The sequence below is a fragment of the Phoenix dactylifera genome, chromosome 6, assembly GCF_051530095.1.
Source record: "Phoenix dactylifera cultivar Ajwa chromosome 6, Ajwa_hap1_PhDact_Kaust_v1.1, whole genome shotgun sequence".
Classification (NCBI taxonomy): Eukaryota; Viridiplantae; Streptophyta; class Magnoliopsida; order Arecales; family Arecaceae; genus Phoenix; species Phoenix dactylifera.
Genome location: NC_143195.1, coordinates 2807120 through 2833516, shown reverse-complemented (window position 1 = coordinate 2833516; position 26397 = coordinate 2807120). Strand labels below are relative to the sequence as shown.

At 36.7% G+C, this 26397-nt stretch overlaps 1 protein-coding gene across 10 annotated transcripts in view; it reads right to left on the bottom strand.

Annotated features, from left to right (window-relative positions):
- LOC103703848 (cyclin-dependent kinase E-1-like) overlaps positions 1-26397 on the bottom strand; it is a 39002-nt gene continuing 12605 nt past the window's right edge. The window contains exons 6-16 of one of the 10 annotated variants that reach the window (XR_015987796.2): positions 18073-18142; positions 17847-17941; positions 17667-17700; positions 17502-17586; positions 17329-17406; positions 6488-6535; positions 3779-3811; positions 3475-3583; positions 1932-2243; positions 1785-1854; positions 1-274 (exon numbers count right to left, since the gene is read on the bottom strand). Coding sequence is in view for 7 of the 10 variants with exons in the window: in XM_089923793.1 (XP_089779919.1) it covers positions 1786-1854; positions 1932-2148; positions 3476-3583; positions 3779-3811; positions 6488-6535; positions 17329-17406; positions 17502-17586; positions 17667-17700; positions 17847-17941; positions 18073-18142 (837 nt within the window). In the remaining 3 variants the exon portion in view is untranslated. Of the gene's footprint in view, positions 297-1597; positions 1855-1931; positions 2244-3474; positions 3584-3778; positions 3812-6487; positions 6536-17328; positions 17407-17501; positions 17587-17666; positions 17701-17846; positions 17949-18072; positions 18143-26397 lie in introns of those variants that run through there. The other 9 variants (XR_015987797.2, XM_089923793.1, XM_089923790.1 and 6 more) reach the window with 9 other exon arrangements.

The following is a 26397-nucleotide window of genomic DNA, read 5'->3' as shown; positions in this document are numbered from 1 at the left end:
TAATCCAAAAACGACAGCACTTACCTGCTCGTGTAAATTCTAGTGTCATAAATGCACTTTGGGCAACCCCCATGTTACACAGTTTGCACAACAATGTTGATACAACAGTGCAGTTTTCAACTATATTATATACAGAAGGGAAGAATCTCTGGTTCTTTTTTGCTCATCTCATTTTTATCACAGAGTAGAGACTTTGATAGGAGTGTTCCATCGCATACGCCCATTCCATAACTGTCAGAACTTCCAATATGTCCAAAGCTAAAACCCTGAGAAGCTGTAGGGAAAATATCACCTACCTGCAGCTTGATTCTTGAATGATGAAAATATAAGGCAATTGATGCAACATGAAAAGCTTTAATATCCTAACAAATAAATTCCCAACTTGTACTCACCCTACAAGAATACATGAATGGTATAATGTACTCCTTATGCTATAGCTGCACTTGTAGCAGCTTTTGCAGTCAAAATAACCCGGAAAAAAATTAAAATAAAACTATGCAGTCAAGAGGCACGTCTAGCATGGCATAATGGAGAATATACCCTTGCCTGCCTTCTGATTTTTAAAATCCTAATCAATAAATATAGTTGGTCCTCATGGAGCTTGCCACGAGAAGCATCTTCTTATATAATGTACATAAAAGCACAGTAAATAACCATCTAATGCCAAAGCTAAATCTTCCCCCTCCCCTTCTGTCCGATAAGGTTGACCCCACGCATACATGCAATAAAAATGTGATATAAGAAAAGTATATGATTGAGACATAAAGAATGTAATCCCTTCAAAGAAAAAGAGTAATTCCATAATAAGCTATACATGATGACTTGAGGTTTCAAGTAAGGCACCTGGAGGACAGTTGGAAAAGGCATTTTTTCAGACAGAACAACTCCATGAACAAAGCTAAAATTGACTGAAAGAATAACTTAGATAATTCTATAATATTATCTATTGTACACCCCTCCCCCCCCCCTTCCCTTCCAGGAGCCGGCTACATTAAATGTCAAAATGGGTGTACGGCAGTCTCTCAGTAGCTAGCATACAGAATCATAGAATCAAATTTAACTTTCAAGGTTGGGATGAATAAAATACACATCTCCTAGCAGAAGTAGTTATGCCAAGTATTCATTTTGGGTTAAATAATCTGCTCCATGGAAGAGGGAACATCATTTCTTAATCAATACTAGAGCATCAAACAGATGAAGAAGCAATATTGTTGCCTATATAGGGGTGAAAGTGGATCGAACAATATCCGTCCGGATATGTTTTCGTATCCAAAACTATCAGGATATAGATAGAAATTTGAGCATCCGACTAATATTCGTATCCATATCCATATCTGTTAAAGAAAAATGGAAATGGAAATGGATATGGATAGACAACTATCCAATCCATATCCGAATATCCGATTCCATTTGTAACCCTATTTAATTTTATATAGCACTCATGAACTTTTAAGAAAAATAAATGACCACATTAATATGCTATTAACTTGATTTATCATCCATTTAATAATATCTTTTTGTGGTCATAAAGTTTAATTATCCGATTTATATCCTTATTATATTCATACTTTCGGTATCTGATTTGAATTTGTATCCATTTAAAACAAATATGGATATAACTTTTTTGCATTCGACTAATATCTGTATCTGTATCTGTATACGCCAAATAAAACAAATATAGATATGAATATACTGATATCCGATCCATATCCGGTCCGATTTCAGCCCTATGCCTGTATGACAAAATAAATTCTATATAGCTAAAGAGAGGAAAGATAGATTACATCAAAAGCGCCTCTTCTGCCGAGGATACCCTGTATTTTGCAATCCCATTCCTGGATCTTTCCTTCTTAACTGTTTAAGAAGGCAAATCCACAAATTAGAACCATATATGCATCGAAAAGAGAAACTAATTGGGCTTCCAACACTACCTGCTGTTGTTGAGCCTGAGCTGCCGCACCCCTTTGCATAGGAATATTACCGGGATTTACACCACCCATGCCAGCTTGGGATGCAATATTAAAAGCTGCCATAGCTGCACCTGGCATCCTTTGCATTCCAACCATAGGCATTGGTCGAGGAACTTGCCTAGGAGCCACCACAGATGCAGCTGCTACACTCCTAGGAACAGCATTTCCCGATGACACCAGAAACCAGGAAATGTATGGCCTCAAATTTTATAGCTTGCAAGAGTGCTTGGTGAGAGACAGGTGCATTAAATTAAAGTGCTTCCAGTTATTTAACTGAAAAGTAAAAAAAAAAAAAACAAAATTACAAATCAAGCAATGAAATGCAAAATTGTCTGCAGCTGGTAGAAGTGTCCACATCAATACAGGAATAAACGTGGTGTTCAGATAATTATACAACTCTTGCAAAATCAGTTGCTAGGACACAACATCCATGCTTACTATTTATGCGCTATTGCCAATTACCTGTTTAGTCTGTTGAGTAACATCAAGAACAATAAAGATTCAATAAAATCAACTGCACAAATAGGTCAGAGCAACCAAAAACTAACACCAGAATATGCTACTATTAAAGAGATTTTTTACACAAAAGAAGTTCAATTCCTAGAGAACCATCCTAAATTCATGAACCAGTCAAGTAAACAGCTGACACTTTAAGCATGCATACAAGTTCAATGTATGTAGCACATCCTGCTGAATAAGCTATTAGTACAAAGATGGAGAATTGTAGAAACATCTCTAGCCATAACAAATATAAACTCTCCTCTTTTGGTATTTCTCTGGCAGAATTTTTTTTCTTAGATTGGTTAGGAAAAGCACATAGAAAAGGAGAGGCACTTTCTTGATTTCAGCCATGACTAGAGTTTGAATATACCATTCAATATCAGAAGATACACACTAGTTTTTGGACTTAAAACTTATGAAACACTCATCTTGGGAGGTCAAACACATCAATATCTATGAAGTCAGAACCTTTTAGTGTAGATCCACCTGTTAGCCTAGTGATGTTATTAGGATATTCATTAAGAATACAAGACCAAGTGCCAAACTTCTTGAAGATGTATCCTACTATCGTTTTTCTGTATCATCTGCATCCTTAACAAAGTAACATTAACATTCCTTTGCAATTTGGTATTGAGTTTGGTATTGCTTAAGATGACATGGTACTTGTGTTCCAATGATGTTTATCAGCATCCACAAGGCACATTTGTAAGGATGTAGCATATTATATGCTAATATGAGTCAGGTATTATGTTGATGATGAAATGAAGACATTTTCAAGCCACTGTCTAAGATTCAGTAAACATTTTAGAACTTTGACTTATTTTTTTTATGATGTCTTTTAATACATGCATTTTTCGACTATTTCCTGCAGGGTAACATAGTACAGCACATTTATGGGATGAACCATACAATTGTAATATATTTTAAACCTTATTTTGAACATAGTTACAACTTAAAATAAGAATTTCTGACATGGTTTGAGATTCAAGTTCTCCCATAATACCGGTTGAGAAGGTTGCATGCTGGTTGTTCTTGCAAAATCTGTAGTGGTGTCAACTGGACGTGCAGGGTAATTCACAGCTTTCTCTCCTGGATGGGATGGCACCAGTGCACTGAGTATCAATGCCATATATACATGGTTAAATACTTAAATTATAATTATATGGAAGAATGCATGTCTTATTTATCCTCATAATCCATTAAACAACACTATGTTATCATGTATTGACAGCATAGCTACACTAGTTGAAATAGTCCGATACTAGCTGAAAGCTAGTTTATGTGGATATGAATTAAAAATAACTTACTTGCGTCCTGGCAGAGGATCCATCCGAAAGAACCTGGAAAAAAGGAAAATATTAAGCCAATACCATTCAGAAGTAGGCATGAAATAAATACCTTTGCTCATTCAACAAAGAACCAAACAAAACCATTGTCTCAAATATATCGGACAAGAAATTCCAAACATCTCTTACATAATACACAAACCATGATTTACAAAGATTAAAGTATCTTTATAATAACTCAAACTCAAATGTAGAAATTCTACCTACTCACTGAAGCAAAATATTAGAATTATTTCTATCAATCTTCCAGCCGCCCCAAGGCTGCAGAACTCAGATTAAGGTAAGTTCCAGTGTGTGTTCTTTTAACATTTCTCCATACCTCTTCCACATGACATTCCATATGGTTTATCAGAGCTGGGCTATTGGATCTACATCTTTTAGCAAAATATACAAGTTCATGACATTCTGTTTCCTTTCAGAACGCGGGCAAAATAATTGATCGATATAAGAAGCTCAGTATAGATAGTATTAACATCTTTCAAGACAAAAGGATATAAAGTGATATGAAAATGATTTGCTTTACAAGCATATTATGACAATTGCATGACCTAACACATGGTAATGAGCATCTGCATTCTGCTTGTAACTGGTTTGACTCTACTTGGTGATCAATTTGAAGACACCAATCTGTTGTGTTTGTTGCTTAAGTGTTTATTAGGCCAAGATTTCAAGACATGGTGCAGCAGATAGACACCAATTTCAAAGAAAAGACTTGGACACAGAGAAAAATAAAAAGGCAGGATCCACATAGGCAATCAAATTGTTTAATAAGACCTACTGAAGGTTAATATGTCATAATCAGTTTTGAGATTTATCCTTGGTGACTGAAGATAGCTTATAAAACTCCCCAACGGCGTAGGCATAATCTTCAGCATTGACAACCTCCAATATTAGCTTTGGGCTAGTCAAATATTAAAAAAAAGGCACATGCCAAAAATAATTAATAGAATTTTCCACGAACCAGTCAGCCCAAATGTGGTAATCAAGTTCACATGGAAAAAGAAATTCAGACCTAGAAAGACCATGCTTGTGTGTTCATTAAACAAGCTACAATGAAGCACCTAGAATGAAGAGTGAAGACTATTGCAGAATGTAATGTCAACAAGAGTGAAATTAAAAACATACCTCTAAGCACACTAGGAAGTTACAACAGATTCCTTAAGGAATTACCAACGGATTTAAGAGTTCATGGTGTTTCCTAAACCTCTGTATGATAGACCATCAATTATTTGAGTATTTTTGCTCCTTCAATCAGTCAATGTGTATATCTGAAAATTCTTCACAGCTTTTGTCCAGTTGCCATGGAAATAATTCTACCACATTATCACAATTAATATTGTAAATTTCCTTCTAACATAAGAAAATCGATGCCTCCCCAATTGAGTACCAGTAGGTTTGCTGCAGTCAAGATTCCCAGGTTCTTAAAATACAACATACTTTCATCTTTGTGCAAAGAAAGATGAGGTTGTGAGGTAAATTCCAGGATACAGGCCTTGAAAAAGTACTCCCAACAACTCATTGATAATAATCAGAGAGAGACTGCTTAAAACTTCTACTGGTCCATGTGCAAGTTTTCACCTTTCACACTGTCTCAACAAGGCCCTCAAAACCACAAATTTCACCCTTTTGTCCTCGCCAAGTAGTCTTCTCAATGCTACCTGCACTAAATTAAGGATTGTTATGGAACTCCTCTTACCTAGGCTCTCTATCATAATCTAAAACAAACAATTAGCAATAAAGGAAGCAAAAGAGAGACTTTGCCCACAGTATAACACTTTTCCTATCATTAACCTAAAGCTAGAATTTACATTAGACCTTAGATGAAAACCTTAACAATATACAAGCTGCACAAACTAAGAATTTGTCTTAGCCTTATAAATGAAAACTTGAAATGAGATTTATTCCCTTTCAGTAAAATGATCCTCTAATAAACCAGCCTCCATTCCGTGTTGCTAAAATTTTAAAATTGACTGGGTAACTAGTTCAAGGACTAGTGAGATAAGGTTTAAGTTCTCATAGCAAGATATATTAATTGCTATTTACAATAAACAGTACAGAAAGTTCCAAGTTGGCTGATCATGAGAACTCAGCATCTAGCAGTTTACTAGGATATATAAGTTTAAGGTTTCCGAGTAGCAAGTTAAAAACAATTATGCATTTAAAAAACAAGATGGAAGGTGTAGCATGTAACAAACATGAAGGCTGCCTTTCTAGAGCTGATGTAACTGTTAGTAACTGAATCTGATATAATATTAGGACTTCATGCTGGAATCTTAATATATTCATCACTTCAAAGTTCAAATAATACAAGAAAAATAGGTCAAACATTTTATGCCTCCTTGCAGAAAATGTTCCTTAATATGTCCAGAATGCAGATTCACACTCCTCAAATCCTGATAATATTCAAACATATTTATGTTGCTACGAGAACAGCAGGCTGATGAAGTTAACTGATATAAAATCATAGTAAACATAATTCCCACTATGTGGATTTTGTTTAATCAAGTATTGACACCTACATTCCTATCCCCCTTCATGGCTAGCTTCTGCACCTAAGGAGTCAACCATGGCAGACGAACAAAAAAAGGGAATCAATAAAATAGTCATTGACTACTACAATAAAAGCAGATAAGAAATTTAATATAAGAAGTATAGAAGTTTGATCATTACTCATGCTCCAAAGCTTGTGCTGCAGTTATACGCTTTCGAGGATCATATCTACCAAGGAAGAATGCGAAAGTTGATAAATGATGGAAACATGTACTTGCTCTATCAGTATCATTTATAAATTGGAACAGGATGCATAAAGCAATCTAACATTAATGTGAAAAGTTGGAAACTAGGAATGTTGTATCACCCCGACTTGCCTAGTTCAAGGGTGTACCGAGCTGTAGTAGGGTTAGACTAGTATGGTTCAATCTCTTGGTTCGAGAAATCTAGCGAAACAAGGGAGAGGGAGGAGAGAAAAAAAGAGAGGGAGGGAGGGAGAGGGAGAGGGAGAGGGAGAGGGAGGGAGGGAGAGGGAGAGATGCCGGGAGAGGGGGCTTGAAAGCCCTCCTCTCCTCCTCAGGTTCTCCACAGGGGCTGCATGGGGCACCCCTGTTTTGAAACGAAAGAGGGGCTCTACCCTTTTTTTTGTATTTTTTTAGTTTTTAGTGCTTCACTTAAAAATCACAAAAAAATTCGGGCAAAGCCCCTGTTTCTTTTCAAAACAGAGGCGCACCATGGGGAGAATTTGAGGAGATGAAGGCTTTCGAGCCCCCTCTCCCTCCCTCTCCCAACATCCCTCCCTCCCTCCCTCCCTCTCTTTTTTCTTCTCTATCCTTCTCCCTCTCCCCCTCCCTCACCAGATTTCCATTGTCAGTACTCACCGGAATGATACAGCATGGTACCGTACCCTACCGTCAGCCAACCGGTACGGGTGCTGATACCAATACCGCATACCTTGGTTGAACACCTAGTATTATATTATACCAGCAAAAATACATAGTATTACCTTGGAGTTTTATGGTTGTTCAAGTAGTAAATGAATGAAGCACATAAATAAAGAAACAATGTTAAAGAAAAGATTCATTCTCCAAACAACCAATAAGTCGCATAAAATCTTCTTCTAACAACTACTTTTTATTTTAATTCACTTAAAGATTCTCTAGAAAGACCACATACAATAAAAAGAAGGAAAGATAAGATGATTCAAAATCAAGAAAATAATAACAAATGTCCAGATACATAATAATATGAAACTACATTATAAATTTCTTACCAATATTTGATTAAGCAACTAAAGACAAAAAAGGGTAGGAGATTTTGTAAAACAAATTGATATATTTGGTATCTAATAAAACAAAAGATACCAAGAAACATAACAATACTAAGATTTACAGTCATAGTAAATGGGGAAGCTGTTCCACTAAATTCATTATACAAGATGAAAAATATGCTATGGATGACCTTCAACTTGAATTGAATCATATATCAGGATGAAGCAAGATCACCTTAAATAAATGAAGAACAAAAGCCCAATTTATAGAAAGTGGACCTTTAAACCCAGTGCATGTGGCACAAAGAAGTTATTGTAAGAAAAGTACACTATTGCAGACTAAGATGTATTGAGAATTCAGCTTTTTGATCAAAAGAATGATATGGTTCAAGAGATAAACGAATCCATCAAGTAATTAACTAATGATGAACCATGTGAAAACCAAGGATTTATGCATGGGTCCACATCATACAGTTCCACACATAAACTGAAACATGCTGTGACACGTGGTTTCTAACACAAGAGAAAGGGGTGTATCAAAACTGACCCATATCAGGACGTACCAGCTCGTTTCTATCTTAGAGTATCGCAGTGACACTATACTATGTTTGGATAAAAGTGGAGAGACTACAAAAAGGCACAATCGGATATCCTATACTTGGTCATTTCATTTTTAACATGCTAGCTCATGTTAAAGTGTGTGTTATTATCTATGAATATATACATACATTCATATTCACATGCATGCATGTGCATAGATATGCATGTATGTATGAATGTATGGATATATTCATAGATATCTAACACACACTTTAACATGAGCTAGCATGACTACAGGAAATTAACAAAGAAAAGAAAATGAGCATGTTAAAAATGAAATGACCAAGTACAGCATATCTGATTGTGCCTGTTTGTAGTCTGTCTCTCAACTTTTATCCAAACATAGCATAGTGCCACTGCGATACACTATGACAGAAACAAGCTGGTACATCCTGATATGTATGCATGCATGCATTTACATATTAGAAAGGATAGATTAAGAAATGAATATATTAGAGGAGTTGTAGGAATTGGATAGATTAAGGACAAAGTAATGGAAAATTGATTAAGATGTATAGGCAAGCAAAAAAAGAACCTAAGAAGGCCCCAATAAGAAGAGGTAGTTTAGTTTATGTTGAAGACGGTTAGAAAAAGAAAGGAAAACCTAAGGTAACATGGATGGAGGCTGGGTTGTGAGGAAAAATATGGTGAAACTTGGAATAATATCAGTGGTGGCCATAAATAAGAATTCTTGGCGAATGAGGATCCATGAAGCCGACCATAAATAGTTGGGAAAAAAGAGAGGATGGTTATGGTTATGGTATACAGACACACACACATATATATATAATACAAAAACTATATATTTTAGGAATTAGCATGTGTCTTTGATATAGCCTAGGGTGTTTGACCTATTTTCACTAGGCTTCGTTTTCCTTTTAGGTTTTGTCAGTAAAGCGGAATCAGATGATTCAAGTGGAGTTTTTTTAACATATCAATAAGATAGACCCATGCTGCGAGTTGTTTCATGCCATAAATAAATACGGACACTCAAAAAATCTGTTGGGCAGGCGGAATCACATCTCTAACAACCTACAAATAAAGAGAGTGACTAGCTACTACCCAAATAACGTAAATTAAACCGCTAATGTATTCTAGCATGTCAACACATATCTTTCAAGCTGACAGTGCCTCTTTTATGTTTATCCATGCAACTTACATAACATGGCGGTGCATAAATAGCTGATAAAAACGTATCATATGCTATTTCTTGGCAGAAACAACTCATTGCACCCGGAAAGGAAAAAATAAGTACATTCTTATGCGAAACACTTTCCAATTGTTGAATGCATTTAATTACAATACTTGAGATCATCAAAATAAGAAAAAAAATTAGATGCAAAATAAGAACTAACTGATTTTAAGTTTTCCTTTAAAGGTTAGATCATCTATCTTGACGCCATAATAAGTAAATAAAGAAGCCCCCAGCTTAAGAAGATACGATAGCATAAAGTTATAGAAAAAAGGACAGACCCATAAAAAAAGGAACCAGCCCATGTGCTGTTGGACTCCCTGTCTTTACAACTTTGCTTTTCATATTTCAAGAAGAATGACTCCATTTTTCTTTCTCTGTTCTTTCTTTTCTTGTCTCTTTATCTTACTACAATGATTACCATCTTAGATAAACATACAGCACTTTGTTTTATTCCACCTTAGAGACACAAGCGCGCGCGCGCACACACACACAGAGAGAGAGAGAGAGATGAAACTCCAAAAATTGCAAGTACATTTATTAGATTACAACAGATCAGAGCTCCAACTCTTTTATACAACTCATTCCAACACCTTACTTTCCAGCTCCCCACTTTCTTATGTGTTTCCTAACCACTGACAAATGCATCACACATGCAAGAATCTAACACCATATTATAATGGAAATGCTTGGACTTGGGCCATGCAAGGTTCACTCCAATACCTAAAGGCACTGGGACACCCTTTTGTACCTATATATTTCTCTTGGGGCTAGGGACTCTACCATAGGCCTCAGCCTCACGCAATTTCTTTTCTTTTCTTTTTCCTACCTCTTATTTTGTTTTAAGTTTGGAAACCTTTATATATTCTTCTTCCAAAGCATGATGCTCCCCAAGTCTAGAGTCTCTGAGACTATTATTTCCACGCCCAAAATTTTAGTTTGTTTCCAACAAGTAACCTCTTGCATGCGTTACACATGTAGAGTTCTAGTACAGATTAATTACAAGGCAAGAAAATCCCATCTCAAACCCCAAACCCCAGAATTTAGCTTGAGAAAGAAAAACAAGTAATAAACATATGCCGTTAAGGTCAAGAAAATGTAAAAGGTGAATTTTAAGTGCATTTGAGAAATTTTTGCATGAACAATGCAGTGTTAAAGTCAGAAACTTGCAGCTTAAGATAAAATATAAATAAATTGTTAGCTTCTTGTTTTCTGCATGACCCCTTTATGAAAGACAACTGGTAAGGAACAACCAAAAAGATCCACCAGTTTGATAAATATTTTATGAAAAGATAAAGAGAAAAATCTTCTTATCGATATCTTGAATGAAAGGAAAAGCAAGTAAATTTTTTCTTCTTCTATGGTTTTGGAACAATAAATAAAATCCTGTGCCTGAAATTTCTAGGTGGAGTAATTCATTAATTACTTTGCATATGTAAATTAATTAAAAAACATTATCACCAAAAAAATTACTTAAAAAAAGAGCTTGAATCAGATGTAGATGTTAATAGAACAATGAAGGATTGAAAGAAATTACAATAACAGCTGTTGGAAACAGTGTTTAAACCATTAACGTTAATTGAAAATTTTGGTTATTAGAAATTTTATACTGAGTAATAGAACCATAAGCCAACACAAGCACCAACTCCTACCAGCCATAACTCAAAGACTCGAAGACCTATAATTTTTCCTAACTCTGGCCCACAAGATCATGGACCAGAACAATGTTATTATGGAGAGATGGCACTGATTCTTGACTTAGGATACCTAATTTATATAATTCTATGCATCAATGGCATTTGTAGAATATTATAAATTAACTACTTGTGTTCTGTCTTAGCTCTAAATGGCTGCTACTTAAGAGCTTATACCAGTCTCTAATTTAGGTTTTTATGAGAATCATACAAACAGTTAATTTCATATGTAGAATATGTGAATAAACCTTCCAACGTGCACATCCAGATATCTCCAGTTTTCATTAAATACTTTATGTACCAATATCCGACATTAACACCCTTAATATTGTCCATGCAAAATATGTGAATATGAAAGAGATAACAGCATATTAACTTTACAGAAATATCCCTTCTAATACAAACTCTGTATTGTTAAGTAGGCAACATGAGTTCACTGACTCTCCTATCCAAGAGAAATCTCAGCAATAACTAATACAAACCATAACAAACCAAAGTCTATGACTGATAAGTATCTCAAATGTCAGCAATTTGATAGAATAGTTAAACAATGTGAATAAAGAGGGCCGACCCAATTTTGAGTAAGGACACACTAAAAGTTATAGATAGGTGAAAAGAATAAATGGTTTTCATTTTTAAGAACTATGAACTTCTATTGTTCCATGAATTCTTGGTCATATCGGCAGCTTCTCCATTTTCTCAATGTCCGGTAACCTTATAAAAGGACAGCATGTTGGGGGATAAAAGCTTTTGTTGTAGTTGAGAAGAGAGGTGAAGATGGAAAAAATGGAGAGACCAGAGAAGCTGGAAATCCCTTCAAAACTAGGTTACTGAATAACTTTCTGTGGATTACCACATAACGAGAGAAGCATTATTGACAGAAGTAACTCTATTTGTGCAAGACAAGGCTTAAAGTAACGAGATACCAGGTAAATATGGGACCATGTTTCTCAAGATTCGTTCTTGAATCTTGATCAATTACGCTCTTAGACTAATGAGCAACCGCCATTTATGTGGCTGAAAATCAACAATCCTTTAATAAAAAAATATATTAAAATAATAATGAGGATACAGTATGAATGTTATATAAGAAATTTCATATATAGATGAAATTTTGATCCAGGGTTTGGTATAACCCTATAGCTCATAGGACTTAAGAGTTTCAAACCTTAAACACTTCTTCACAAGGTTTAAAGCTGAACCTAGTGGGTAGACTCTTGATCAGAACCTTATGAATAAGCAAATTAGGCTTTAGTTAAACCTAATCAGAGTTAGGATTCAAAAGGAAGGAGTAACTGCTGCTGGCATTCAACTCAGCCTTAATATGAAAGGTTGTAGTGTCAAATTCTAAGCAACCATCAGATCGCTGTAGGATTTGGATCTGAGGAAGGCTGTTAAGTGTATTTTTGACAAGTTCTTAATGAATCACAATCAGATACTCGCAGATGATCTGAGAAGTAGATATGTAACCAGATGACAATACGTCCGCTGAGGTTCCAAGCAAGCTAACCTGGAATTCAAAAGATGCTGGATCAAAATCCACTATTGGATCGAGCTGAAAATTGGAAGCCATGAAGTGCCACAAGCCTTCTTTCAAGATCTATAATGGAATCTTTGTTTCATGAGCTGCTACAGTGCCTACAATCAACAGGTTGCTGCAAACAGCCTCAAATACAGTTTCAAATTTCAATGAACTAGAATCTCGAAGCTATAACTCCCAAATCTGCCGTTAGATTAGGCTGAAATATAAATGGAAGCATGGACTCAAGTCCTCATGTGACGTCCCATGGGACATCAGGTTAGAGTACCATCCTGAGCGGTGGGACAGTCCTCTATCACAACATCCCAATCGGCAAGTCTCGGGATATCCCCTGTCTCAAGTGTTAGGATGGGGCGGGGCGGCGGCGTGTCCCATTCCATTGGAAAACTGGAACAGCTCCATCCCACGGGATTTAAAACCTTCAAAGAAGTATGGTATGTTTTACTCCAATGGTTCTAGCAGACGTCTGATCAGATTGATAAACAGTATACTCCAACTCTCAGAAACTTTTGGTCTCCTACAGGCATGCAAAGCATCCAATTTCAAGATCTAGATTGCAAAGGCCAGAAATCACAGATCTTCCATTAGATCTGGAAAAAATTGGAGGCAAAGATGTTTCCTAGGTCTTCTTACGAAGTCTTTGAGTAGATGTCCTATCGGACCTGCAAAAACAAAATTATATATACGGGAATTGGTTGTCGTTGCTGAATAAGCAGTAAACATAGTTTCTCGACCCAACATGCAAACACATCAGGATTATGATCTTCAGCCTGCAATCAACTAGAAAACAAAAATTGCCACTACAACAGGGGTTATGAAAATCAAATTGATGGTTTAGCATAACAGCCTTCATGAGCAATCATAATGACGTGAGCTATCATGTAACTCAGGCTCAGCACACGCCCAGCCTTAGCTTGCATGGGAAAAGGAGAAGCAGCTAGTTTGAACTTTTAGGTCACAAGTGATGATGAAGTTGGCACACGATCTTGATATTGATAACAAGAAGGATAACGAACTCACATGAATGTTATGAGGGCTCGACCCAATCAGCAACCTCATCTTGGTTTGTGTTTGATTAGATGGGGACATGCATGGGTTACATAATCCATGACCTTCATCTCTCCTTCGCTGTTCCTTTTTCTTATGATGTAAATAATAAAGATAGGTTGCTGCATCAACCATTCCTAGGTCTTGCATGAAGGTGACGACCAATGGCTAGCATGGCAAGACATCATGTCATGGTCATCCCCAGTCATTATGCATGGGATGGGAGGGGCACCACGAGCTTCATATATACATGGCTAAAACGATCCTTTTACATCATGTTTTATGCATCGACTCCTGGATGCATGGATTAGTTGTTACATGGTAAAAACCCATATCTAATGTCACGGGACAGGAAAGAGAAGAGAGGGGGGGGGGGGGGGGGGGGGGGGGGGGACAGAGAGAGAGATATGTGGAGAGAGAGTTGCTGTTTAAGATACTCAAGCCCCAACCATTAAATGGGACATCCATGGAGGGGAGAAGAGAGAGAGAGAGAAAGGCTTACCTCCTCCTGTGCTCTATAGATGGTGAGTCTCAAAATCCTTCAGCAGCAGCGACCCATCTTCCTCTTCTTCTCAACACTAGCAGCCTTAAGCCTTAAGCAAAGAGACAATGTTGAGGGTTCAACACCTTGTCGCATGCCTTTCTTCAGTGCTTGTTGATATGGCAGCGAGGTATAGAACTTGCTAAATAAGTTCACTTCTGTGGGGCTGCCTCGTATCTCTATTTATAGTAAGAGAGAGGCCAAGCTAGCGAGGAGAACAAAAGATAAGCGTTGAGAAAGAGCCATGGTGAGAAAGTCTTAGGCAGAGTTTTAACAAGGGCTTAGAAACTCGGAATCTCCTTCCTAGAAGAGAATCCATATGAAGGCTTGGGTTTTAATATTAGAAAAACGAAATTCCGCTACTTATTATCAAGCCTTGGTATTCTAATCGATCTCTCTAATCCCTTCTAGACTCATCTTGAGATAGAGATGGAGTATATTAAACCTGGGGAAATCCTTAGTGGAAAAGAAGTCCTTGCAAATGATGTGGACCTCCTTTGAGGCATGCATGTACATCAACTTCCTAGAGACCAAAAACTGATAGAACACTTGGTACTTGAAGTAGGCTCTGGTGTGGTTGGGTTGCATGTACCTAAGAACTATAGAAATCCAGGTAGGTAATAATTAGATGTCCTGACCCTACATCTAGTGCAATTGTGACCCCCTTGATCTCATGCATGAATTTTTGAACTCTATTATAATTGGTTCATGAAATCGTGAACCTAATTAAAGTCAAGTGTAGAGCTTATGCCCAACACTTTTGAATTGCTTCCACAATCCCATATAATAATAAGCCTGGAGGATATCACTCTGGTGAGAATAATACCACCCATCCGGCAAATGAGTTTATAATTTGTGATCTCATGCACATGCTATCCACATACAGCATAAGGAAGCATCAAAACACTCCCTCTGAAAAATCACCTCCTCAGATGCAAGCTTTATCTAATAACCATCAAAATCTTCTCAATCAAGTTTATTTCAGTCTTTCCCTACACTCTCACATCTCTCTTAAACAAATCTAGACCTTTTTCTTATCTGGGCTTCCATTCTTCACATAAATGAATTTATCAATTATTCATTATCACTTCATCTTTCATTTTGCAAAACCGATGGTTCCTCTTATGCATTCATTTTTAATTCTATTCTTCCTAATTATATAACTCGTTTATTAAATATAACCTTATGGGTCCACCTCTAGCCTTGCTTATCCTCTACCAATGAGTGCTCTATGATCTACCAATCATTCTAACTTTTAAGTTTCAGGCAAAACTGATCTGTTCAGGCCAAAATAAATCACTTTCAATGGAAATCCAAGCTGAAACTAAACCTTTATCTTAGGTTCTGCCAGTTTTAGGCAGTTTCGGCCAGAACTGACCAATGGAGATGCCATGGATTTATTTACATAGAAATATATACATATAGAGAGAAAGAGAGAGTCATTTCTTTATTTCTTTAAGTCTATGCAACATCAGTGCCAGGTCATTTCCAAAGCTCAAAGAAGGGAACTTGACTCACAAAATAATGTTCCTTGTCTACATGTATTACTCCTAGCAATTGTAGTCTTCCTTTCTAATTTATAAATTTTTCTAAAGTGAATTTCTTCAGTAATAAGAAGTTTTCATGAAATTGTCTTCCCAGTTTCCACTTAAATGAATTCATGCTCCTCAAATACTCAATGAATGTATCAGCCGTGAGAGCTTCTTTATCAAGTCTATTTAATACAGGCTACTTTAGGTTGGAGAAAAAGCTGCAAAGCCTTCACTCTCTAGAAAAAACAAATGAAAAAGTCAATTTCCTTGCTCCTCAATCTAGGATACCATCCAGCAAATTTAGCATGAAAAATCTGAAAAATTTGATTGTCATGGAGGAATAAGACATCAAGTGTTTTGAAGGATCTTACAATTCCAAAGAACACAAAATAACCCAAAAATTTGTGTTATGTCTTTCCTTGGCATGCTTTACTTTTTAATTTCTATTTTTTCCCTTTCATTTGACTGAAACTTTGAAATTCAGACTTTAACTGCTGAAATACTGAAACTAATAATTGACAGGTTTGACCGAAACCAAAAAGGAAACTGAGTTTCCAAACTTTGCTACTTAGTGTTATCCCACAATCACAAGCCATCCCAATACGCTTCTCATTTTAAATGCTCATTTATATTTTCATACTCTCTTTATTGCTAAACATTCTAATCCTTTCAACATCAATAGCCCCCTTATTATACATAAAAAAATTCCCTAAATCTCTCCTACATGCGGCAATTATACAATATAATGATAAATATCTTTGTTCTGTCTATCTAATTTTTATAATTTATCTTTCAGTCAATTCTAATGTACATTGACTCCGAAATAATAGAACTATATATTTTTCAAATTCCATTGAAATTTTTTCTAGCTTCTCAACTTCGAATTGTTTTCCCGCTATCTACAGTCCATTTACTCCTTTGGTTTGACTAATTATTACAATTCTCCAAAGATGTCATTTTAAATAGCAGTTGACACGTTGTCATTTAATTGCACCAAGATGCATAAAAACAATAGAAAATATAACAACCAAATAATAAAAGAAAAAGATTCTAATGGGATCTACCATCATGCACCAAGAATCAAAGAACCTAACATCAACTCCTAGAACCCATGTATGTCCTTAAAGTCAAAAAATCAAAAAGAAAAGAAACCTTTTGCAATATAGGTCACATGAGATATGTATTTATCAAAAAAGGCGGAAGGTTAAATTTGTTCATGTGTAAACTCCATTGGGCCTTTTACAAGGTCCCCATCTCTACTAGCCAACAGAATGTTTTGTTCACTTTCTCTTTCTCACTAACCAACAGTTGCATTAAGTTTAGGCGATAGTAAGTTTTAAAAAAGAAACAAAATAATATTGATAAAAACAAACTCAGGACATTAAATTACCGGTTTATGCACCATAGAAACTTCAACAATTGATATTATCTCATTAGCGAGGCCAACTAGCTCATATAATATATACATCTACAAAAAAGATCGAACTTGCAAACAAAAATGACAAGATCATATATCTATAGAATACAAGATGACATGGATTTCTGAAACATCTAAGTACCAAGAATACAAGAATAATTCTCCATAAATTAGATTACTTTACATACTCAAGCATCTTTGAAAGGAGATCACAAGCAGGATTCTTCTGTGGTAAATGAACATAGCTATGGAGACTAGGGTTGTCACTGTACATGGCAACACATAAGTTTAAAAAACACAAATTAGTAACTTTATATAAATATTAACATTGATTTTCTTCTAAGTCAACGATAAGACTTACTACTTATGTCCTTGTATATGTTGTTGATCGTTTTGCCAGTATGGAAGATTCACTAGAGTAGGCCACTTGTCAGGTGTAGGGTGCCCTGTGATGAATGATTTCTCATACCATATTTCTGCAAGAAGCATAGTAAAGAATAACTGGAAACTGACCATACATTCTTACCTAAGACCTTAAAAATCTTGTCCAACTGGTCGAGCTGGGGAAAAATGTTTAAATGTTAGAAGCACCAGAAACAAAATTAGATAAACAAACCACTCTAGCGTCCAAGATGCCGTATCAGAGAGAAATATAAAATAAGAAGGCAGCAAAATGCAAATCATTTTCAACAAAAATCAATAATACCTGAAATGGGTTAGGAGTAGCTTTGACTTCCACCCCTTGAAACAATGGTTTCAGAGTTAGTAGCTCAGCAAAAATGCATCCAACAGCCCACATATCTATATGCTATTAAGAAGATTGTTTTACTAATAAGCACCGATTGGCCAAAGTTGAAGACAAGTGCTGACAAATACTAAAGATTTAGTCAATTAGCAATGTTAAATCAGCTTTTTATGAAGTGTCAGGATACCAACAGCACTTGTATAGTGTTTTGCTCCAAGTAGTAGCTCAGGAGCACGATACCAAATAGTTACCACAACCTGTCAATTTGCATATCCTAGTGAGGATGATAGTGGTATTTTGATGATTAATACAATGATTAAGAGTATGTTACAAGTTAACTTGATACATCATTAATAAGTCCGTCACTCTCGATACATTAGTATAATGAGATAAAGATGCATTTCATTGATTATTAATGAGATAAAATTTGCGATAGGAAAGGGATAGTGAATTCTAAATTCTAATTCGGCAAAGCTTCAAGTGAGACATACTCTTAAGTGGACAATAGTAATTTTCATTGTTTGGAGTATGTAGCACTACCATGACATATATTCAAAATTGCTTAAAGTTTATTTCATTGATTATATAGATGAATCTAACCTTAAGTTGCAACAAAGTGTAGATTGAGTCGACCCCAAGATTGATTGAGTCGACCCCGGCACATCAAGAAACCATCTGGCACACTTCTGCAAAAATGGCACGGATGAAAAGTACTTGGGTCGACCCAAGTAAAGGATGAGTCGACCCAATCCTCAAGCCTCAAGAAAATAGTTCTCTGGAAACCCTGAGAGGGTCGACCCAAATGAAACTTGAGTCGACCCAAACTTGAGTCGACCCCAAGTTAACATGAGTCGACCCAAAGGCAATGACATTCAAAAATAGGTTCTCTGGAAACCCTGAGAGGGTCGACCCAAGTGGAAGTTGAGTCGACCCAACTGAACCTTGAGTCGACCCAAAAAAGTGTTGAGTCGACCCAAGTGAAAGAAGGCTGAAATGCAAGGTTCTGTGGTTTCTGAGAGGGTCGACCCCAATGTTGCATGAGTCGACCCAAGTGAAAGTTGGGTCGACCCCAGTAAAAGTTGGGTCGACCCCAGTAAAAGTTGCGTCGACCCAAGCACGGGCAGAAGCATAACGGCTAGTTCTGCAGAAGTACTTTTGACCTCCCAACAGTGAGTAACGGCTAGTTTTTGAATTCTAACCATTGGGGCTTGTCCAATGGATGAAAGAAACTATTTAAAGTGACACTATTCATCAGAGAAAGTATCCTTTTGCAAAATATCAAAGCTTACACAAGAAAGACAAGTGCCCTAATCTTCTTCATCCAAGTGTTCCATTCAAGAGTTAAAAAGGAAGTGGTTGAGCAGACTCCAAGAGATATCAAAAGCTCTATCCACCCTTGAAGAGTGAAGCATTCTTGACAAAGAAGAGAGAAGTCTCATCAAGCGATAACTATTCTCTAAACTCTTCTTTGTAGCTTATAATTGTTATATTTGCTCATCTAGGAGCTTCAACTTTCTTCTTTCTTTTATTAATCACCTTGTAAAAGTTTGTTGGTAAGCCCGCAAAACCAACAGTGTAGGTTTATTGGTGAACCCGTAAAACCAATTGTGAAGGTTCGTTGGTGAGCCCGTAAAACCAACAAAGGTTATTGGTGATCCCGGAAAACCAAAGTGTAAAGATTTTTGGATTGTGAGCCCGGAAAACAATCCAACTGTAATCCGAGGGATTATAGTGAATTCCCAAGGGGTCGCTTGGGGAGTGGACGTAGGTGCTTAGGAGAGCACCGAACCACTATACTTCTTGTGTGTTTGTATTGTGCATTGTTCTAATTTCACTCACTCATCAATCAACTAAAGTAAGATAGCAATAACTTAGAAAAACCAATTCACCCCCCCTCTTGGCTTGTCACCTTGGGCAACAAGTGGTATCAGAGCCAGGTGCTCATATAGTATTTGTTGATCTCACAATCAAGAGTCAAAGATCATGACAACCCAAGTGGGATGTTCTATGAGTGAGGGGCAATCCACAAATAGACCTCCTCTATTTAATGACACAAATTACACATACTGGAAAGCTAGGATGAGGATATTCATTCAAGCTCTAGACTATGAATTGTGATATATTATAACTAGAGGACCTCACACACCCACAATTAGTATAGAGGGCACTATCATACCCAAACCAGAAATGGATTGGAATGAAAGTGATAGAAGACTAGCACAACTAAATGCTAAAGCGATTAATGTACTTTACTGTTCACTAGATATAAGTGAATTCAATAGAATATCTACATGCATCTCCGCAAAAGAAATTTGGAATAAACTTGAGGTCACACATGAAGGAACAAATCAAGTTAAGGAGTCAAAAATAGACATATTAGTACATAAGTATGAATTGTTTAAAATGGAATCCACTGAGTCCATAACTGAAATATTTACTCGTTTCACTGAAATCATAAATGGGCTAAAGAGTTTAGGAAAGTCTTATACTAACTCTGAATTGGTGCGAAAAATTCTCAGGTCTCTACCAAGAGTTTGGGAGGCCAGGAAGCAAAGGACCTCAATACACTGCAATTGGAGGAACTTCTAGGATCACTCATGACCCATGAGTTGACCATGAGGCAAAATTCAGAAGATGAGGTCAAGAGAAGAAAGACCATTGCCTTAAAGTCTACCACTCCAAAACAAGAAACTGAATCGGAAGAATCTGATGATGATGAGAAATTTAATGAAGAAGGAATGGCTATGCTTGGAAGAAAATTCAGAAAATTTATGAGAGGAAAGAAGAGATTTCATAAAAAGAAGCCCTTCTTCAAAGGTAGCTCAAGCAAAGAAAAGGGTACGGACAAAGAAAAAGAAAAGGAAACACCAATTTGTTATGAGTGTAACAAGCCCGGGCATTATAAGATAGATTGCCCGGAATTAAAGTGGATGGCAAGAAAACTTAAGAAGAAAAACTTCATGGCTGAATGGAGTGAAAGTGAGGAGTCAAGTTCGGAAGAGGAAGATCATCAAGAGAAGGCCCAAATCTGCCATATGGCCAATGACGATGAGGTAGATTCTGAACTTGAATGTGATTTTACTGTTGATGAATTACACGATGCATTTTTAGAACTCATGGAAGAACACAAAAAACTAATCAATAAAAATAAAGTTCTAAAAGATGAAAATCAATCTCTTATCAAAGATAAGCTGAAACTATCTAATAACTATGAAACATTAAGTAAGAGATTCACAAATGAAACCGAGAATCTAATTGCTGAAAATGTCAAGTTAAAAGAAGATGCTGAAAAATACAAATCCTTAGTAGACAAGTTTACACTTAGCTCAACCAAATTAAATATGATTCTTGATAGTCAAAAAGCCGTATATGATAAAGCTGGATTAGGATATAAAACAAATAGAAAACAAAAATACTTAAAGAACATATTTGTGAAAGCCAAAAATGAAAAGATAACTTGTCATTGCTGCAATAAATTAGGACATAAAGCATTTGAATGTAACTATAGAAAGTCTAGCAACAACAAATTGAGTAATAATCATAAGCTTAAATTCAAGAAAGTTTGGGTTCCAAAAGGAACATCAAGTACTAACCCTAAAGGACCCAACATAGTTTGCGTACCTAAAGCTTATTCTTGATCTTGATTGCAGGGGTGTCTTGCAGCTAATAAGGTGGATAAACGATGGTATCTAGATAGTGGCTGTTCAAGACACATGACAGGTGACGTAGAACAATTTGTCACCTTGGAATCTAAGAAGGGTGGAGTAGTAACCTATGGAGACAATGGAAAAGGATATATCATTGGAAAGGATAAAATTTTCATTACTCCATCTATCTTTATAGAAAATGTCTTATTAGTTAATGGTTTGAAACATAACTTACTTAGCATAAGTCAATTTTATGATAAAGGGTTTAAAGTCACATTTGAAGCCTCAGTTTGCTTAATCACAAATCCTAAAGATAATAGCATTGTACTTATAGGTCAAAGGCAAAGAAATATTTACATAGTAGACCTTCATGAATTAGGCAAGAAAAATGGATTATGTTTAATTACTAATGAAGAAAAGAAAAATGAAACAAGCTGGCTTTGGCATCGTAGACTAGGACATGCTAGTATGGACTTAATATCAAAACTAGTCAAGAAGGAATTAATAAAAGATGTGCCAAAACTGATCTTTGAAAAGGACAAAATCTGTGGACCATGCTCATTAGGAAAGCAAACAAAATCATCCTTCAAATCAAAGAATATAGTATCGACCACTAGGCCTTTTGAACTCATACATATGGATCTATTTGGACCCACTAGAACCGCGAGTCTAGGAGGGAAGAAGTATGGACTAGTTATAGTAGATGATTTTTCAAGATATACATGGGTTTCATTTCTTGCACATAAAAATGAAGCATTTTCAGCATTCTTGAAATATTATAAAAACATCATAAATGAAAAGAAGCTCACCTTAATAGCAATTCGAAGTGATCATGGAACTGAATTTGAAAATCAACACTTTGAAGAATTTTGTAATAAAAATGGTATCTCACATCAATTTTCAGCACCTAGAACGCCTCAACAAAATGGAGTTGTTGAACAGAAAAATAGGACCTTGGCAGAAATGGCACGCACAATGTTGTGCGAGTCAAATCTTCCAAAGTACTTTTGGGCTGAAGCTATAAGCACTGCTTGCCATATTCTTAATCGAGTTTTAATACGACCAATAACCAAGAAAACTCCTTATGAACTTTGGAAGAATAAGAAACCAACTGCTAAGTATCTTAGAGTATTTGGATGTAGATGTTTCTTTTAAACAATGGCAAGGAGGATCTAAGTAAATTTGATGCCAAGTCAGATGAAGGTATCTTCTTAGGATACTCTACATCTAGCAGGGCATACAGAGTATTCAATAAAAGAACTCTTGTAGTTGAAGAGTCAGTTAATATCATTTTTGATAAGTCTGATAGTGAGTCTCCTAGGAGAGAAAGTATTCTTGATGATGATGCAGGAATTATTGACTTTGAAAAATTGAATCTTAATGATACGCCAAATCAAGAGATGGAAAATGATTGCGTGCCACCACAATCTCAAGACTTAGCAAAGGAATGGAGGTATGCATATGGACATCCTAAAGACTTAATCATTGGTGATCCATCTCAAGGGGTAAGAACTCGATCCTCTCTCAGAAATTTAAATGATTATCTTGCTTTTGTTTCACAGTTAGAACCTAAGACTTATGAAGAAGCTGAAAAAGACACCAATTGGATAAATGCTATGCAAGAAGAATTAAATCAATTCAAAAGAAGTAATGTATGGACATTAACTGAGAGACCAAAGCATAACTCTGTAATTGGAACAAAATGGGTCTTTAGAAATAAATTAGATGAAAATGGGGTAGTTATAAGAAATAAAGCTAGACTTGTAGCTAAGGGATACAATCAAGAAGAAGGGATAGACTTTGAGAAAACATTTGCTCCCGTGGCTAGATTAGAGGATATTAGGTTACTTCTAGCTTTTGCATGTTTCATGGATTTCAAGTTGTATCAAATGGATGTAAAAAGTGCCTTCTTAAACGGTTTTATAGAGAAAGAGATATATGTAGAGCAACCTCCTGATTTTGAAAATCATGAATTGCCAAATCATGTGTTTAGACTACATAAGGCATTATATGAACTAAAACAAGCACCTAGAGCTTGGTATGATCGACTAAGCAAATTTCTACTGAATAATGATTTCAGTAGAGGAAATGTAGACAAAACACTTTTTCTTAAAAGAGAAGACAAAAATCTGCTAGTGGTACAAATATATGTAGATGACATAATTTTTGGTGCCACAGATGACAATCTTTGCAAAGAGTGTGCTAATTTAATGCAAGGAGAATTCGAGATGAGTTTAATGGGAGAACTAAATTTCTTTCTCGGGTTACAAATCAAACAAACTAAAGAAGGTATCTTCATTCATCAAACTAAGTATACAAAGGAAATATTAAAGAAATTTGGGAATGAAAATCACAAGGGAGTAGGCACCCCAATGAATCCCACTAGTAAGCTAGACAAAGATGAGAAAAGAAAAAGTATTGATATGAAGCTTTATAGAGGATTAATTGGATCCTTGCTCTACCTTACTGCTAGTAGACCAGACATAGTGTTTAGTGTGGGAATATGTGCTAGATACCAATCAAATCCTAAGGAGTCACATTTAAGTGCTGTTAAAAGAATCCTTAGATATTTGAGAGGGACTACAAACATAGGATTATGGTACTCAAGAGACTCCTGTCTAGAATTGCTTGCCTACTCTGATGCAGATTTTGTTGGATGCAAATTAGATAGGAAGAGCACTAGTGGAACATGTCAATTTTTAGGAAATAATTTGGTATCATGGTTTAGCAAAAAGCAGAATTCAGTAGCACTGTCAACGGCTGAAGCCGAATATATAGCCGCCGGCAGTTGCTGTGCTCAAGTATTATGGCTTAAGCAACAATTAGAGGACTATGGAATTAAACTAGATAACATTCCTATAAAGTGTGATAATACTAGTGCCATCAACCTTACTAAAAATCCGGTTCAGCACTCTAAAGCCAAACACATTGAAATAAGATATCATTTTATTAGAGATCATGTGCAAAATGGAAATATTTGTATTGAGCATATATGTACTGAGAAACAATTAGGTGACATATTCACAAAACCTTTGAGTGAAGATAGATTTTGCATGCTAAGGAGGGAATTAGGCATATGTGATCCTTTTGATTGAGGAGATATAAAAAGGAGCAAGCTGTATCACAATACTCTCCTCCCATTTCTAAAAACCCATGAAACATTAGTCAAACTAGTCATCTATAGATTTCTAACTCATGTATCATTGTCCCAGTAAGAATTTGTAAAGATTGGAAGAAAGAAAAATTTTTAAAAAAAAAGGAAAAAGGAAGAGAGAAAAATTTCTGAACTTGGGTCGACCCAACCCAGAATGGGGTCGACCCAACGTTGAGTCGACCCAAGAAAAATCTAGGGTCGACCCAACGACGGGACCCTACTGTTAAAAGGGGGACCCGTGAGCTATCTAGAGAACTGTATTCTCTTTGTCCTCTTCCGAAAACCCTATTCCCCACTCTCAAATCTCTTCCAATCATCTCCAAACAGTAGATTAGATCAAGATCTTGAAGAAATGGGACCCAAGAAAGCCGTAGCCAAGCGATCCGAGAGGACCATCCGTGCGGATAGAGCTGCTACAGAGCCTTCTACAGTGCCTCCACAAGGTGAGACACGTGTAGAGCCTCCTCCTCCTCCCTCCCCTTCAGTTCAACTTGTAAAATTTACGGGGAGACCGGTTACCACGGGAAGAAGGATCCACTCCGAGTTTTTGGATCAAGAAGGGTTCCGGTTGGGTGATTGGATCCGAAGGCAAGGATGGAAGTATCTTTGCTCCCTAGATGTGGTGATCTACCCAGGATTGGTTCGTGAGTTCTATGCCTTTCTGAAAACTGGAATGGGAGGGCTTATATCTGAAGTCCGAGGAGTAAGGGTTAGGGTTTCCGAAGAAAGTTTAAGTGAGTTGCTTCATCTCCCCTGCGAAGGAGCAACTCCAGAAAAGCCTGAAAATAAGTTGAGAGCTCTACAGTTGATTCTCAAGAATGATGATTTTGATTATTCCGAAAATGTAATAGCAAGCTCTCTTTCAGCTGAGATGAGGTTGTTGCACAACTTCATAGGTCGGATTTTGTTTCCGAAAAGCGGGAGATTTGATCTTATTTCTGAGCGAGACCTGGTCGTCATGGAGCACATTATTCAGGGCATTCCCCTGAACCTCCCAGCTATGATACTTAGGCAGATGAGAAAGGTCATATGCAATTCGAGAGTCTCCCTGCCTTATGGTATGATACTCACCCTGATCTTCCGACAGCATGACATATCAGTAGAGGGAGAGATCTCCAGGCATCTACTTTTTACTGACACGTACACTGCACGATCCCTTATTCGCATGGGTTATGAGAAGGTGAACGGGCAGTGGGTGCATACAGGAGCTGGGATACATGCACCAGAGGGTGATGCTCCAGAGGGTGATGCACCAGAGGATGAGGAGCCTGCGGATCATCCTACAGCACCTTCAGAGGCTGGACCTTCGTCATCTGTTCCCGCGGGGTACTCAGATGAGTTTTGGAGTAGGATGACTGAGCTTATGTCAGCTCAGGCGAGGACTATCACTGATGGATTGACGAGCAGATTGGATATTATGACTGCTAAGATTGGCGATCTTAGAGAGCAGATAGGAGCTCTACGGAGAGAGAGAGAGGTTCATGGTCCATCTGTGCCCCAGGCAGCTAAGTCAGAGATTTCGGCACAGAGTCATCCAGCTCACCGAGCTCCACGCCAGACTCAGTCCCATCAGGCTCGACCTCCACTCGCCACATATGCTCGGAGGATGAGGACTAGATCACAGCCATTAGATACCCCCTAGGCTGATATTAGCATTATGATTAGAGCCTAGGATATATATCTAGTTCTCATATGTATTTTGTGTTGATCA